The sequence below is a fragment of the Petaurus breviceps genome, unplaced genomic scaffold, assembly GCF_028583685.1.
Source record: "Petaurus breviceps papuanus isolate PSGF00001 unplaced genomic scaffold, PetGlider_PUasm1.0 685, whole genome shotgun sequence".
NCBI classification, from domain to species: Eukaryota; Metazoa; Chordata; class Mammalia; order Diprotodontia; family Petauridae; genus Petaurus; species Petaurus breviceps.
The window spans coordinates 2,492,074-2,505,531 of NW_027186455.1; the positions used below are offsets into that span (position 1 = coordinate 2,492,074).

General features: G+C 39.5%; 1 protein-coding gene and 1 pseudogene across 1 annotated transcript in view; one reads left to right on the top strand and one right to left on the bottom strand.

The window, feature by feature from the left end:
- LOC138174072 (heat shock protein HSP 90-beta-like) overlaps positions 1-9,255 on the top strand; it is a 123,059-nt pseudogene extending 113,804 nt beyond the window's left edge.
- A 3,236-nt stretch (positions 9,256-12,491) lies between these two features.
- LOC138174073 (alpha-1-antichymotrypsin-like) overlaps positions 12,492-13,458 on the bottom strand; it is a 20,632-nt gene continuing 19,665 nt past the window's right edge. The window contains 1 exon segment of the mRNA XM_069104221.1: positions 12,492-12,701. Within this exon segment, the coding sequence (XP_068960322.1) occupies positions 12,492-12,701 (210 nt within the window).

Below are 13,458 nucleotides of genomic sequence, written 5' to 3' on the forward strand. Positions count from 1 at the left end.
TCTCTCTCTCTCTCTCTCTCTGTCTCTCTCTCTTTCTCACACACACAGACACACACTAAAAGGTAATCCTGGTGGTATGATGCTGAGGGAGAGGCATGGAAAGAGGAGAATATCCTCTGTTGGCTTATTTGCATGCATCCTTGACTTTTATGAAGGTTTTTATTTTAATATTTTTAATGTTTTCACTTTTCCCCTTGTATTTCCCCTCACTGTTACTAACCCTTGCTCTTCCACTGAAGAGCATAAACCCCACTGAAGAGCATAAAAGGTACATAAACCCCTGAGTTTGGGCTGCTTATAGCCTTGTCCTCTTTTCCTTATAGACTATAGGAGTTAGGGGGCAGATCCAAGATGGCAGCATAGAAGCAGGAAAACACAACTGAGCTCCCCCTATAACCACCTCAAATACCTATAAAATATGACTGTAAACAAATTTTAGAGCCACAGAACCCACAAAGTGACAGAGAGAAACAAATCTCCCGCTGAAGTAAGCCCAGCAGGTGGACAGGAAGGGTACATTGCAGCACACTAGGAGTAGAGCCCAGCCCCACATGAACCCATGGTTTTAGCCCCAGGCAGCCCTGAGCAGCCATGGACTTTGGGAGAGTGGATCACCAGCAGCTGTGGTGGTTTCAGAATTATCAACCCATAAATGTGAAAGACAAAATTAGAGGTCAGTGAAGAACTCTGTTGGAACTGGGGGGGATGGGGTATGGTCTGGCCTCTGCCCCCCAGAACAAGAAGTGGTGTAGTGGCAGCGACCTTGCAGCCGCCTCCACGTGGATGCTTCAGAGCTCCCAGCCTGCAAATTGTAGGGGGGCCAAGCGAACATTCAGAGGGTAATCCCTCTTGCTTTAACTTGCCTGGATCTGGATTGTGGTTTAGGTGGTGGTCCTGAGGTGTGTGACCAGTGAGTTAGAGCATGTGGGGGCTGTAGAAATGGTGCCCTCCAAATAGCTCTGGCAGCTGTAAAAACCCCAGGGATTTGGGACAAAGCTCTCCCCTGTGAAAGCAGACTTCTACTGTGGCAAAGAGCTCAAAAGTCAATTAATTGAGTGGCAACATGAGCAGACAATGGAAGCAAACCAAACACAACCCAACTGTACACTCCTATTTTGGGGACAAATGATCAAAAGATGGAACAGGAGGAAGACAACAAAGTCAGAACTCCTGCACCAAAAGCTTCCAAGAAAAATCTGAATGGGCTATAAACCATGGAGGAGCTCAAGAAGGATTTTGAAAATCAAGTAAGAGAAGTGGAGAAAAAATTGGGAAAAGAAATGAAAATGATGCAAGAAAATCATGAAAAGTGAGTCAATGACCTGACTGAAGAAAATAACACCTTAAAAAATAGATTAAATCAAATGGCACAAGAGGTCCAAAAAGCCAACGAGGAGAAGAATGCCTTAAAAATCCAAATTTGCCAGATGGAAAAAGAACTTCAAAAGCTCACTGAAGATACTAATTCCTTCAGAATTAGATTGGAGCAATTGGAAGCTAATGACTTTATGAGAAATCAAGATACTATTAAACAGATCCAAACAAATGGAAAAATAGAAGGCAATGTGAAATATCTCATTGGAAAAACCACTGACCAGGAAAATAGATCCAGGAGAGAGAATTTAAAAATTATTGGACTACCTGAAAACCATGATCAAAAAAAGAACCTAGAAGTCATCCTTCAAGAAATCCTCAAGGAAAATTACCCTCATGTTTAAAACCAGAGAGCAAAATAGAGGTTGAAAGAGTCCACTGATCACCTCTTGAAAAAGATCCCAAAAAGAAAACTCCTAGGAATATTATAGCCAGGTTCCAAAGTTCCCAGGTCAAGGAGAAAGTATTACAAGCAGCCAAGAAGAAACAATTTGAATATTGTGGAAAGATGATCAGGATAAAACAGGATCTGTCAGGTTCTACATTAAGTGATCAAAGGGCTTAGATTATGATATTCTGGAGATCAAAGGAGCTAGGATTAAAACCAATAATCACCTACCCAGCAAAACTGAGTATAATGTTTTAGGGGAAAATATGGTCATTCAATGAAATAGAGGACTTTAAAGCATTCTTGATGAAAAAACTAGAGTTGAACAGAGAATTGGATATTCAAATACAAGAAGCAAGAAAAGAGTGAGAAGGTAAACAGGGAAAAGAAATCATAAGGAGCTTATCAAACTTTATTTACATGCCTACATGGAAAAGCTATAATCATAACTTATGAAACTTTTCTCAATATGAGAATAGTTGAAGGAAATAAAAATAAAAAAATATATACATATGTATGTCTCTATAGGAGGGTATATGTGTTTATGAAAACATACATGAGTGTGTATACATGTGTTCAGGTATACATATACAGAGGGCACAGGATCAATCAAATAGGAAGGGATGATATTTAAAAGGTGAAATTGAGAGGTGAGATAGGAATATAATGAGAGGAGGTGGGAAGAGACAGAATGGGGTAAATTATCTCGTATAGAATATTCAAGGTATAACTGTTACAATGGAGGGGAAGAAGAGGAAGGCAAAAAGGAATGGGTCAACCTTACTCTCATTGAATTTGGCTTAAGGAGGGTATGACATACACACTAAATTGGGTATCTTGCTCTACAAGAGAGTAGGAAGGAATAGGGTGAGAGGGGGGATGATGGAGGGAAGGGCAGGTTGAGGGGGAGGGTAGTTAGAAGCACACACTTTTGAAAAGAAACAGGGTCAAAGTAGAGAACAGCACAAGTGGGGGGCAGGATAAGATGGAGGGAAATATGGTCAGTATTTCACAATATAGCCATTATGGAAATGCTTTGTGTAACTACACATGCACAACCTATATTGAATTGCTTATCTTCCCAGTAAGGGTGGGTGATGAGGGAGGAAAGGAAAGAATCTGTAATTCAAAGTTGTAAAATCAAGTTAAAAATATTATTATTATCATCATTATTATTTTTACATGCAACTGGGGAAATAAGATATACAGCCACTGGAGTATGGCTATCCATCTTGCCCTATCAAAAAGTCAGAGGGGGATGGGGAAGGATATAGGATAGGGCAGATTGGGGGAGGAGGTATACAGTGGGATCGCTGTTTTGAGGTGGTGGGTAGGATAAAGATGGGCAGAAAATTTGTAACTCAAGATCTTGTGGAAATGAATGATGTAAACTAAAAATAAACATAAAAATTAATTTAAAAAAAGAATATAAGAGTTGGTGGCATTCCTGTTCTAAATGATTGGACCATTACCATACTGGAATGGAGCTAAATTTTGGGTTTAATCCATACCCCATTCTAACACCTAATTTGGTCAGGGGGAGGACTATGCTCCCCAGGTGTTGTGAAAATGTTTATATGTTTTTTATAACTATATCTGTGACATGAATATCCCTTTGTAAAATCCATTGATACTAAATGTTTTAGTGCTGGGCACTGGGCACCCTAACAAATGGAGGAACATAGACAGTGGGGACTTGAACCAATGGCATTAGAAAAATATCCCCAACTTCCTTCCTCCTGCCCTTAATGCCAAGCAAAAGCAACTTCCCAAGGTTCAAAATACCAGTATAGGTGCTCTCCATTTTATTCAGTGAAAAATAAGAACAGAGAAAATAAAAATATAGCATCATTCAAAATACAGCACTTACCAAGTGTAATTCAATCAAGTACTACCCCACCCCTGGACATTACATTCATTTAATCAATCACAAAGTCCCTCTTCCCTTAGGCTGTACATTCATTTAGTCCATCACAAAGTCCCTCTTATCAAATGGAAATTAGTTTCCAATTGTAAGTAAAGTACATTCATTTGTTTAATCACAGAGCACAAAAAAAGTCAAAAGTTCCCCACCCTTGGATCACAATTGAATCTACCCCAGAGTTATAACAAGCTTAAGCACAGCATTTAATACCCAAAGAGAGTTCTTTTCTTCATCTTGACCAGAGGCAAGTTCTCAGCAATCTTTGTTCCTGGAGAGACAAAGCTTAGCAAGGCCACAAGATACATTGCCAGTGTCTTCACTAATTCCTTCTCTGTCTGCAGAACAGTCCTAGGACCCCTGAAAACATAGCAAAACCCCCTTCCAGGATTCCTGTAAACATACAAGAAAATCCTTCTACAGGGCTTCTGAACCAACAGCAAGGTTCCAGAACCTCTGCAACAACAGCACTGTCCTCCACGAGTGGACAGAATGTATTCTCTGTCTGGAGAACAGTCTCAAGAGTTCTGAACCAACAGCAAGGTTCAAGGACCTCTGCAACAACACGATTGTCCTTCACCAGTGAACAAATGTGGCAAAACAACATCAAAACAGACAGACAAAGTACCAGCATAACAGCCATGTCTCCTCAGTCCTTGGCAGCTCTCAAAAGTCCTGGGCAATTCAAACTGGCCCTCAGCAATCCACTCTGTCTCTCTCTGCCTCCAAGATGCTGCTTCCAAAATATTCTTCTGCCTCTCTCTTTTCTTGTGTCTCTCTAAATTTATGTCACTAGATCCTCCCAGTTCAACCTTCTCTTTTCACATCAACAAGTCCATCCCACAAGTGGGATTCACAAGCTCTGGGTTTTAACATAATCAAACCAAAAACCAAACCAATACAGGGGGATCTTTAAATTCCATTACTATTAGAACCCCCTGGCTTTGAAAAACCCAGATGTTGATTTGGTATGGATGTAACAGTTGGACATTTTGGAAACCTGTCTACTTGATCTGTTTCTCTGTCTTGATAATTCTGTCTGTATACTCTAAAGTTCAGGGTGTTGACCTTTTCCCCCTGAGCTAGGTAAAAGATATATATTCGACTGATTAAAGTAAGCTTGTTAACCAATTTTGAGTTGCTTTCCTTTAGCAAAACAGATCTAAGAACCTGTGTTGGCAGCCACCCTGGAGATGCTAGGGTGCTTGCTGCTAAACCGCCCCCTCTAAAACCCTGAAAGGCATATATAACCTAAGAGAGTAGGGGCAGAGTGTACATGTTACATATTTTTCCTTTGAACCATTCTGGAGATTTTTGCTGTTTCATGACAGATGGAAATTCTCAAAGTCCCTACACCTGTTTTTCATCGGGAAGCATTGGTCCACTCTCCTCCTTAATTGTAGCATTGGTTTAAAGTACGTTGGATTCTTTGAGAGTTTTAATACATTCTTCCCTCTAAAAAACACACACAGAAACACACACACACACAGACTAGAAGATAATCACAGAGTTATGGCTCTGGGAGAGATGGATGGAAAGGGGAGAATATTCTCTCTTGGTTTATTTGCATGCATACTTGGCTTTTACTGAGGCTTTTTCCTCTTACAAGTTTTGATATTTTCACTTTTCCCCTTGTATTTTCCCCTCACTGTCACTAATCCTTACCCTTCAACTGATGTATAGACCCCTGAGGTTGGACTGCTTACAGTCTCATCCTCTTTGTCTTATAGAATATAAGAGCTGGTGACATTTCTGCTCTGAGTAACCTCAAGAAAGAGAGAACTGTTCCCAGCTGCCTTTCTGTCAAACCTCATAGCCTGATTTCCACTATCCTGTGACTCTGAACATAACATAGTAGTGGTATATTTTGAGCTCATTAAATTGATCTTTCTCATTTTCTTTCATTCACGTGACTAAGCAGATTAAGTACCTGTCACTTCCTGAGTGGCTGTCTTGACAGAATCATTGAAACTCTGTGGCAACCAATGTGATGACCCAATGTCCAGTTAGGAGCTTTAGAGATCCCTTGAGCTGTCTACCAGGGATAAAGGAAGTCTTTTCTGGGAGGAGCAGTGAGATCATAAAGAAGGTCCCAAGGAGCACAAATGTGCAAAAAATCACAAGGCAGAAAGTTTATTATTGAGATTGCTCACATGTACAGAAAGATGTCTATCCCGAGAGCCCAGAACTTGGGGCCTCTGACCTTATATCTGAATTTTGTTGCTGGGAATGTGTAATGGTAATGGTAATTTGAAGATCTTCCTTTTTCCTTAATAAGTCTGAGGGAATTTGAAGGCTTTCCCTGATTTGAAGATCTCCCCTGCCCTCTGATAGCATGAATGTAATCACATGGAACCTGTGGTGGGAGGGGTTTGCTGAAGGGTAGAGCAAGAGTCCACAGGAAGTTGGGAGTCAGAGAAGCTAGATGGTGAGAAAAGATGCACCCAGGGAGACAGGCACATGCGAGTTGGTTTGTGGGAAGGTTAAAGGATGGTGTGGCTCTCTGCTGTGTTATGGAGTACTAACTTCTATATTGCTATTATGGATTCAGTTTCCTTGTGTTGAGATTTGGTTTTCTGTTGTCTGAATAAATGTTTTGCCCTTGGTCTTCTATATGGAGAGTCCATTATGTTTTGTGATTGAGAACTATGTCGGCATATTTACAGACACCTTCAGTGCTGTGAATATTGCATTGGTGCTACAGCACTTCCATAGAAAATGAGTAGGAGGAGGATCTTAAGGGTAATCAGTGCATGAGTGGCCTATAATGTGATTGAAGTTGTTGACCACAAGGGCATTGTGATTAAGAAAGTTTTGTTATTGTTGTGTAATTGTATATGTAACCCTTTCGGGCTTTCTTGGCAGAAATATAGACCTCAAACGTTTTGCCATTTCCTTCTCCAAATGTGTCCCCATTTTGTAGATGAAGAACTGAGATAAATGGTGTGTGATTGACTCACACAGGTAGTAACTGTCTAAAGTGGGATCTGATCTCAGATATTCCTGATTCCAATCATAATGCTCTATCCACTGTACCACCTAGCTGTCTCTAAAAACAAAGTTTACTAACTCTGAATACCTGGATTAGATCAAGTTTGCTAAACTGATTGCGATCAGTAGATCTTTGAATTCTTTGCCTAAATGTAGCAGACAAAACCATTATTGGGTACACAGGAACTTCCTAGTTTTTTGGAGAATCAATCAGTGGTGTGACATGAAGGTACTTGTTAGCTAAGACTTAGCAATAGGGCCTTCTAGGAAGTTCTGAGTAAGAGCTCCAAGTATTACAGTTCTTTAATAATAATTCTTGAGTATTTTTTAAACCCTGTATAGAAGTTTTTTCCTACTTTATTTTAAAACTAAAATTACTTTATATTTTGGGCATAATTCCTTTCTCTGATGCTTGGGACTGAAGAACTTTGCCCCAAAACATCTATTCTGCATTGTTAAAGGACACACAACTCCCGCAATACTATTTTTGTCATACTCCTGGGGCAGCCAGGTGACACATTGGATAGAGAACTGGGCCAGTAGTCAGGAAGACATGTCTTCCTGAGTTGACATCTAGCCTGAGATAGTTACTAGCTGTATGACCCTGGGCAAGTCACTTAACCTTATTTGCCTCAGGTTCTTTATCTGTACAAATGAACTGGAGAAGGAAATGGCAAACTGCCCCAATATCTTTGCCAAGAAAACCCCAAATCGGGTCACAAAGAGTCAGATAAGATTGAAATGAATGAACAATAACAATAACCCTCCTGAATTAAATAGTTTCTTTCTCCTCCAATTTATTATATTACTTTGAATGTATATGCCTACCTATAACATTATAATTTTTATTCTATTTGAATATGTACATGTCCATGAATATGTTTTTTACTGGACTATAACCTCACTGAGGGAAGAGGTCATGGTTTATCTTCTCATCTCTTGGAACACAATGATCAAGAGAGGATGAGGAGGATGTATAATTTATTAGGTACCTAATAAATATTGAATGAATAATTATTCACATCTATAACACTTTTGTTACAGTTTTATTGTGTATTGTGGTGGCACCACATAAAAGAATTCAGAGTCAGACCACCTCTTATCCAAGTACAGGAATTTATTGAGTATTGATGCCCCTCAGAAGCAGGCTAAGTCCCAAGAAGAACCAGCAACTTGAGAGAAAACAAGATGGATTTTTATCGGGTAAAGATGCAATTATATAACAAATTATGCATATTAAGAAGACAGGAGAGGTTTCTCAAGGAAGTAGTTAATAGAGGAGGCGTATCTTATACGGTTCAGTGATTATGCTGTTTTCTGAATGGCTAGTTATCATGGTCCTGTCTGGTCAAGATGAATATTTCAGCATTGCGGTTGTGTCTTGGGCTAAATGAATGATGTGATTGTGACTGTGTCCAAGAACACACTTGTTTAAATATGTGAATTGGATCTGGGGACAGTGGCTAGCTAGGGGCAGCGACTGTCTTGAGTCTCAGGGTGGGGACCTGAGATGTGGTTAAAGTCAGATTGTGTGGTTAAATGAGGACATGCCTGCTGTTCAGTGGGGCACATAAGGAATTTAGAATGTTGGATCTGGGGGCAGCATTATTCGGATTCCATAACTTTCAGGTTCACTAAGTGTTTTCTTCACAACAATCTTATACAGCTATCATTATCTCGATTTTACAGATGAGGAAAATACAGTTCAGAGTGTAAGAAAAAGGAATGAGTGAAGAGAAAAATGTGCTCACAAATATAGTTTCTAGATAATCAATTTATTACAATGAGAAATAACTGTAACCTTTTATTGTTAAAGCAATGGTGCCTAAATTTTGTCAAGAAATTGCCAATTATTTCAAGGAAACAAGATGGCAGAGTAACACTAAATTGTTGTATCTCTCCCATATTTACCTCCAAACAACCATAAAACAGTGTCTCTGAACAAATTCTGTAACAGCAGAGCCAGCAGAAAGACACGATGGAGTGGTCTTTAACTCCAGGAGACTTAGAGAATCAGTAAGAAAGATCTCTCAGTCAGGTGAAAGGGCATTCCATGAGAGGAAGCATTCTAGCAAGCCAGCATCAAGCCTTAACTCAGCAAACCAGTGGACGATTCTGAGCCCCAGTGTGAGAGAGCAGGTAAATACCAACAGCAGGAGCCCCAAGTGCCTTAGCATAACCAAGGAACTGGAAGACTCCAGCTCTGAGAACCACTTCAAGCTTCAGCATTGCCCAGGACAAACAGGCATCCTCCAGTATGATGAGAAAGTAGCCAGATCTCCACATGCTTCAGCACAGTCCAGGTAACACAGGCACTCTTTAGTGACCAGACCTCCATGTGCTTCAGTGTAGCCCCAGCAAAGTCCAGAAGAACCACAAGGGGCCTAAACACATAACACATGCTACCACTAGGACCCCAATTCAGACCCAGGTAACTACCAGACCTTACAGTCTCCAGAAGCACCAGGTACCCCCTCAACACAGCAACAGACATGGGGGTTCCCCCATGGACCTCTGGGTAACATCAACACAGCACCAGGTAAACAGTCAGTGCCTGAAGCCAGTGGAACAAGAAGCCTGAGACAGACCCCTTTTCATTCCGGGAGCAAAGATCAAATTCAAAAGAAAGGAAAAAGGCCAGAAAAAAAGATGAGGAAGCAACAACAAAAAAGAATCTGACCATAGAAAATTATTATGGTGAAAAGGAAGGCCAAGACAAAAACTCAGAAGAAGACAACAATCGCAAAATACCTATGGGCAAAACTACAAAAAAAAAAAAAAATGGAAACTGGTCTCAAGCCCAGAATGGAAGAGATTAAAAAGGAGTTTAAAAATCATAAGAGAGGTATGAGAAAAATTGGGAAAAGAAATAAAGGTAATGCAAGAGAATTATGAAAAAAGAATCAAAATGAAAAACTGCTTTCAAAGAATTGGCCAAATGGAAAAGGAGATACAAAAACACACTAAAAAAACAATTCCTTAAGGAGTACAATTGGCCAAATGGAAAAGAAAATACAAAAGCTAATTGAAGAAAATAACACCTAAAAAGTTAAAATTGGGCAAGTGTAAGCTAATGATTCTAGGAGACAACAAGAATCAACGAAACAAAATCAAAAGAATGAAAAAAATGGAAGAAAATGCATAATACCTAATGGGAAAAACAACTGACCTGGAAAATAGATCTAGAAGAAACAATATCAGAATCACCAGACTACCTAAAAGCCATAATCAAAAGGAGGACCTGGACAGCATCTTTCATGAAATTATCAAGGAAAAGTGCTCTGATGTCCTGAAACCAGAGGTCAAAATAGGCATTGAAAGAAACCATTGATCACCTCAGGAAAGAGTTACCAAAATAAAAACCTCATGGATCAGTACAGACAAATTTCAGAATTATCAGGTCAAAATACTATAAGTGGCCAGAAACAAACAATCCAAATATCTGGGAGTCAAAATCAAGAGTACACAGCACCTGGCAGCTGCAAAATTAAAGAATGAGAAGTCATGGGATGTGATATACCAGAAGGCAAAGGAGCTAGGACTACAACCAAGAATCATGCTCCTGGAAAAATTAAGCTTAATACATTAAGGGAAAACATGATCATTCAATGAAGAAGAAGGATTTCAAGTTTTCATAAAAAGACCAGAAGTAAACCAAAAATATGACCTTCATTATCAAGACCCAAGAGAAGCAGAAACAAATACAAAGGGAAAAGGAAACACAAGGAATTTAATACAGTTAAACTTACACCCCTACAGGGGAAGATGATACTTTTAATTTTAAGAGATTGTATCACTAATAGTACAGATAAAAGCAATATGAATAGAGAGAAGGTATGGGTATAAGGCAAATTTGAGGGAATGACATAAAAAATTAAGGAATGAGAAAGAGGAGTATAGTGGGTAGAGAAGAAAGGGAGAGGGAGAACGGGGGAAGTTATTTCATATGAAGAGATGCCAAAGAGAGGAGGGGAAGATGGGAGGGTGAACGACGAGCATCCCTTGAACATTACTGTCCTGAGGATTGGCTCAAAGGGGGAATAATATGCACAATCAATGGAATACAGATATCATTTTACCTGACAGTGAAGTGGGATGGGAGGAGATTAAGTAAGGGGGGGGGGTTAGTTGGGATGAAGGGGTAGAAACTGACAGAAGGGAGGGCAGACAATGGAAGGTGGTAGACAGAAGCACAACCCTGGTGAGGAGGGAAAGGGTAAAAGGAGAGAGAGGACAAGCAGGAGGAAGAACAGGATGGAGGGAACAAAAACTGCATAACTTAATGTGAATGGGATGAACTCTTCCATAAAATGGAAGTGGAAAGCAGAATGGATCAAAAACCAGAATCCTACAATATGTAAATAGTCTACCTGTTAGATCTGTGGGGAGGGCAAAAATTCATGACCAAACAAGAGACAAAGAGCATCACAAAATGTAAAATAAATAATTTTGATTATATTACATTAAAAAGTTTTTGCAGAAACAAAGCCAATGAAACCAATATGAGAAGGAAAACAAAGCTGGGAAACAATCTTTATAAAAACTGTCTCTGATAGAGGCCTCAATTCTCTAAAATACAGAGAACTGTGCCAAATTTGTAATAATACAAGCCATTCCTCAAATGATAAATGGTCAAAGAATATGAAAAGGCAGTTTTCAGATGAAGAAATCAAAGGTACCTATACTCATATGAAAAATATTCTAAATGGCTATGGGTTAGAGAAATGCAAATTAAAACAATTCCGAGAATCTTCTGCACCCCTATGGGATTGGCTAATATGACAGAAAAGGGAGATGATAATGTTGGAGAGGATGTGGGAAAATTAGGACACTGACACTGTTGTTGGAAGTTGTAAACATGTAAAAAGGGAAAAGGAAACATTCATTCAACCATTCTGGAGAGCAATTTGGAAGTCTGCCCAAAGGGCAACCAAACAGTGCATACCCTTTGATCCAACAATAGCACTACTAGGTCTGTATCCCAAAGATATCATTAAAAGGAGAAAGAACCTATATGTGCAGAAATATTGATAACAGCCCTTTTCATGGTGTCAAAATATTGGACATGGAGGGGATGGCCATCAGTTGGGGATGGCTGAACAAGCTGTGGTATATGAATGCAACTGAATGGTGAACAGGAAGATTTTAGAAAATCCTGAGAACACTTGTACAAACTGATGCAAAGTGAACTGAGCAGAACCAGGAAAACAATTGTGTGAGGATCATCTATGAATGATTCAGATCTTCTCATGATCCAAGACAAGTATAAAGGATTTCAAAGTAAAATGCTATCCATATCCAGATAAAGAATTGACAGAATGTGAATGCAGATTGAAGCATATTTTTCACTTATTTTATATTCTAGTGTTTTTTTTCCTTTTTGATCTTTCTTCTTTGACAACTTTGACTACTATGGAAATACTTTTTTACATGATAGTAGATGCGTAAACAATAAAAAATTTCCTACCATTTTCAGAAGAGGGAGAGGGAGGAAGAAAAATGTGAAGCTCAAAACTGTGTGAAAATGAATGTTAAAAATGTTCTTGATATGCAACTGGGGAAAAATAAAACTGTATTAAAAAATAAAATTGCTGTAAACAACAAGAAAAAATTCCCTATATCAAAATAATGTTATAAAATCAATACACACCTCAAGGTATATTAGCATGACTTTATTTTTTTTAATAAATGTAGAACGTCATGTTAGAGAGAGTATGGACTAGCCCAGTGCCACCCCAGTATATGACACATTGACCTGGAAGTAGGTATCATCTTCCTTTTACATCTAAGTATTTTAGTTTCTGACCTGTCAGCCCCCTATTGAAGAGGGCTATGCATTTGGGGGTTGAGGACTTTCCCCATAAAAAGTATGTTTCTGTCATTATACAAAGTGACTAGGAATGGCCTATCAAGCTTAATCTCTGTAGGTAAAGGCCATATTAATGAACAAGGCTTCATCTCCATGGCTGAGACAGCTGTTGCTTCTGTGCCAGCCTCATCTACATCTAGCACAGCTTTGTGGACCACCTGTAAAGGGGAAAACAACATTACTGAACCTGGAACAATGTCATGAAGGATGCTGGGAGAAGTCCTGCATGAACCTTGGGTATTTGACTCCAGGAGCTTCTGGGGGACCTTGTGACCAAATCAAATCAGATTTCTTTAAAGGAGACCCTAAGATCACTATAGTGTTGAAATCAGTTTCTCCTCTATTTTTGAAAAAATTAAATTTTTTCAGACAGCTGGTAATTGCCCTGGTCAGTTGTCACCACAGCGTCTTCCATCTTCATTATCCCCCTTTTAATATCTTTCCACTCTCCTCATGTACGGCATTGTTCCTCCTTCCAACCTCCTCAGCCTCTCTTCCTTATCCTCTCCCTCCTATCTTCTTCATATTTTTTTTTACTTTCTCATCTTTTCCCTTGAACCACTTTCTTTCTTTCCCAGCCTCCTTATTTTAAATCTCTCGTCCCTTTTTTCCCCATCCAACCCTCATGTCCTCCAGAATCTTCCTCACCTCTATTTTTTCATCCTTTTATAAGGGCATCTGTGCTTCACAGACCTCACCACAGAAAAGCAACTCCATAATGACATTTAAACAGACTACAAAGTAGTCCCATTGCTGGCCAGGAGAGCTTGGGCCAGTTTTCTGAAGGTGGGCCCTCTTACACTGCTTGCTGCATGTGTGGTGGGAGATCCAGCTCCAGCTTGGGGGAGAGACTGCAGAAATGAGCAGAGTTTAAGAGGCAAGGGTGGTGTTTGAATGGCAGACAGGAGATCTAAA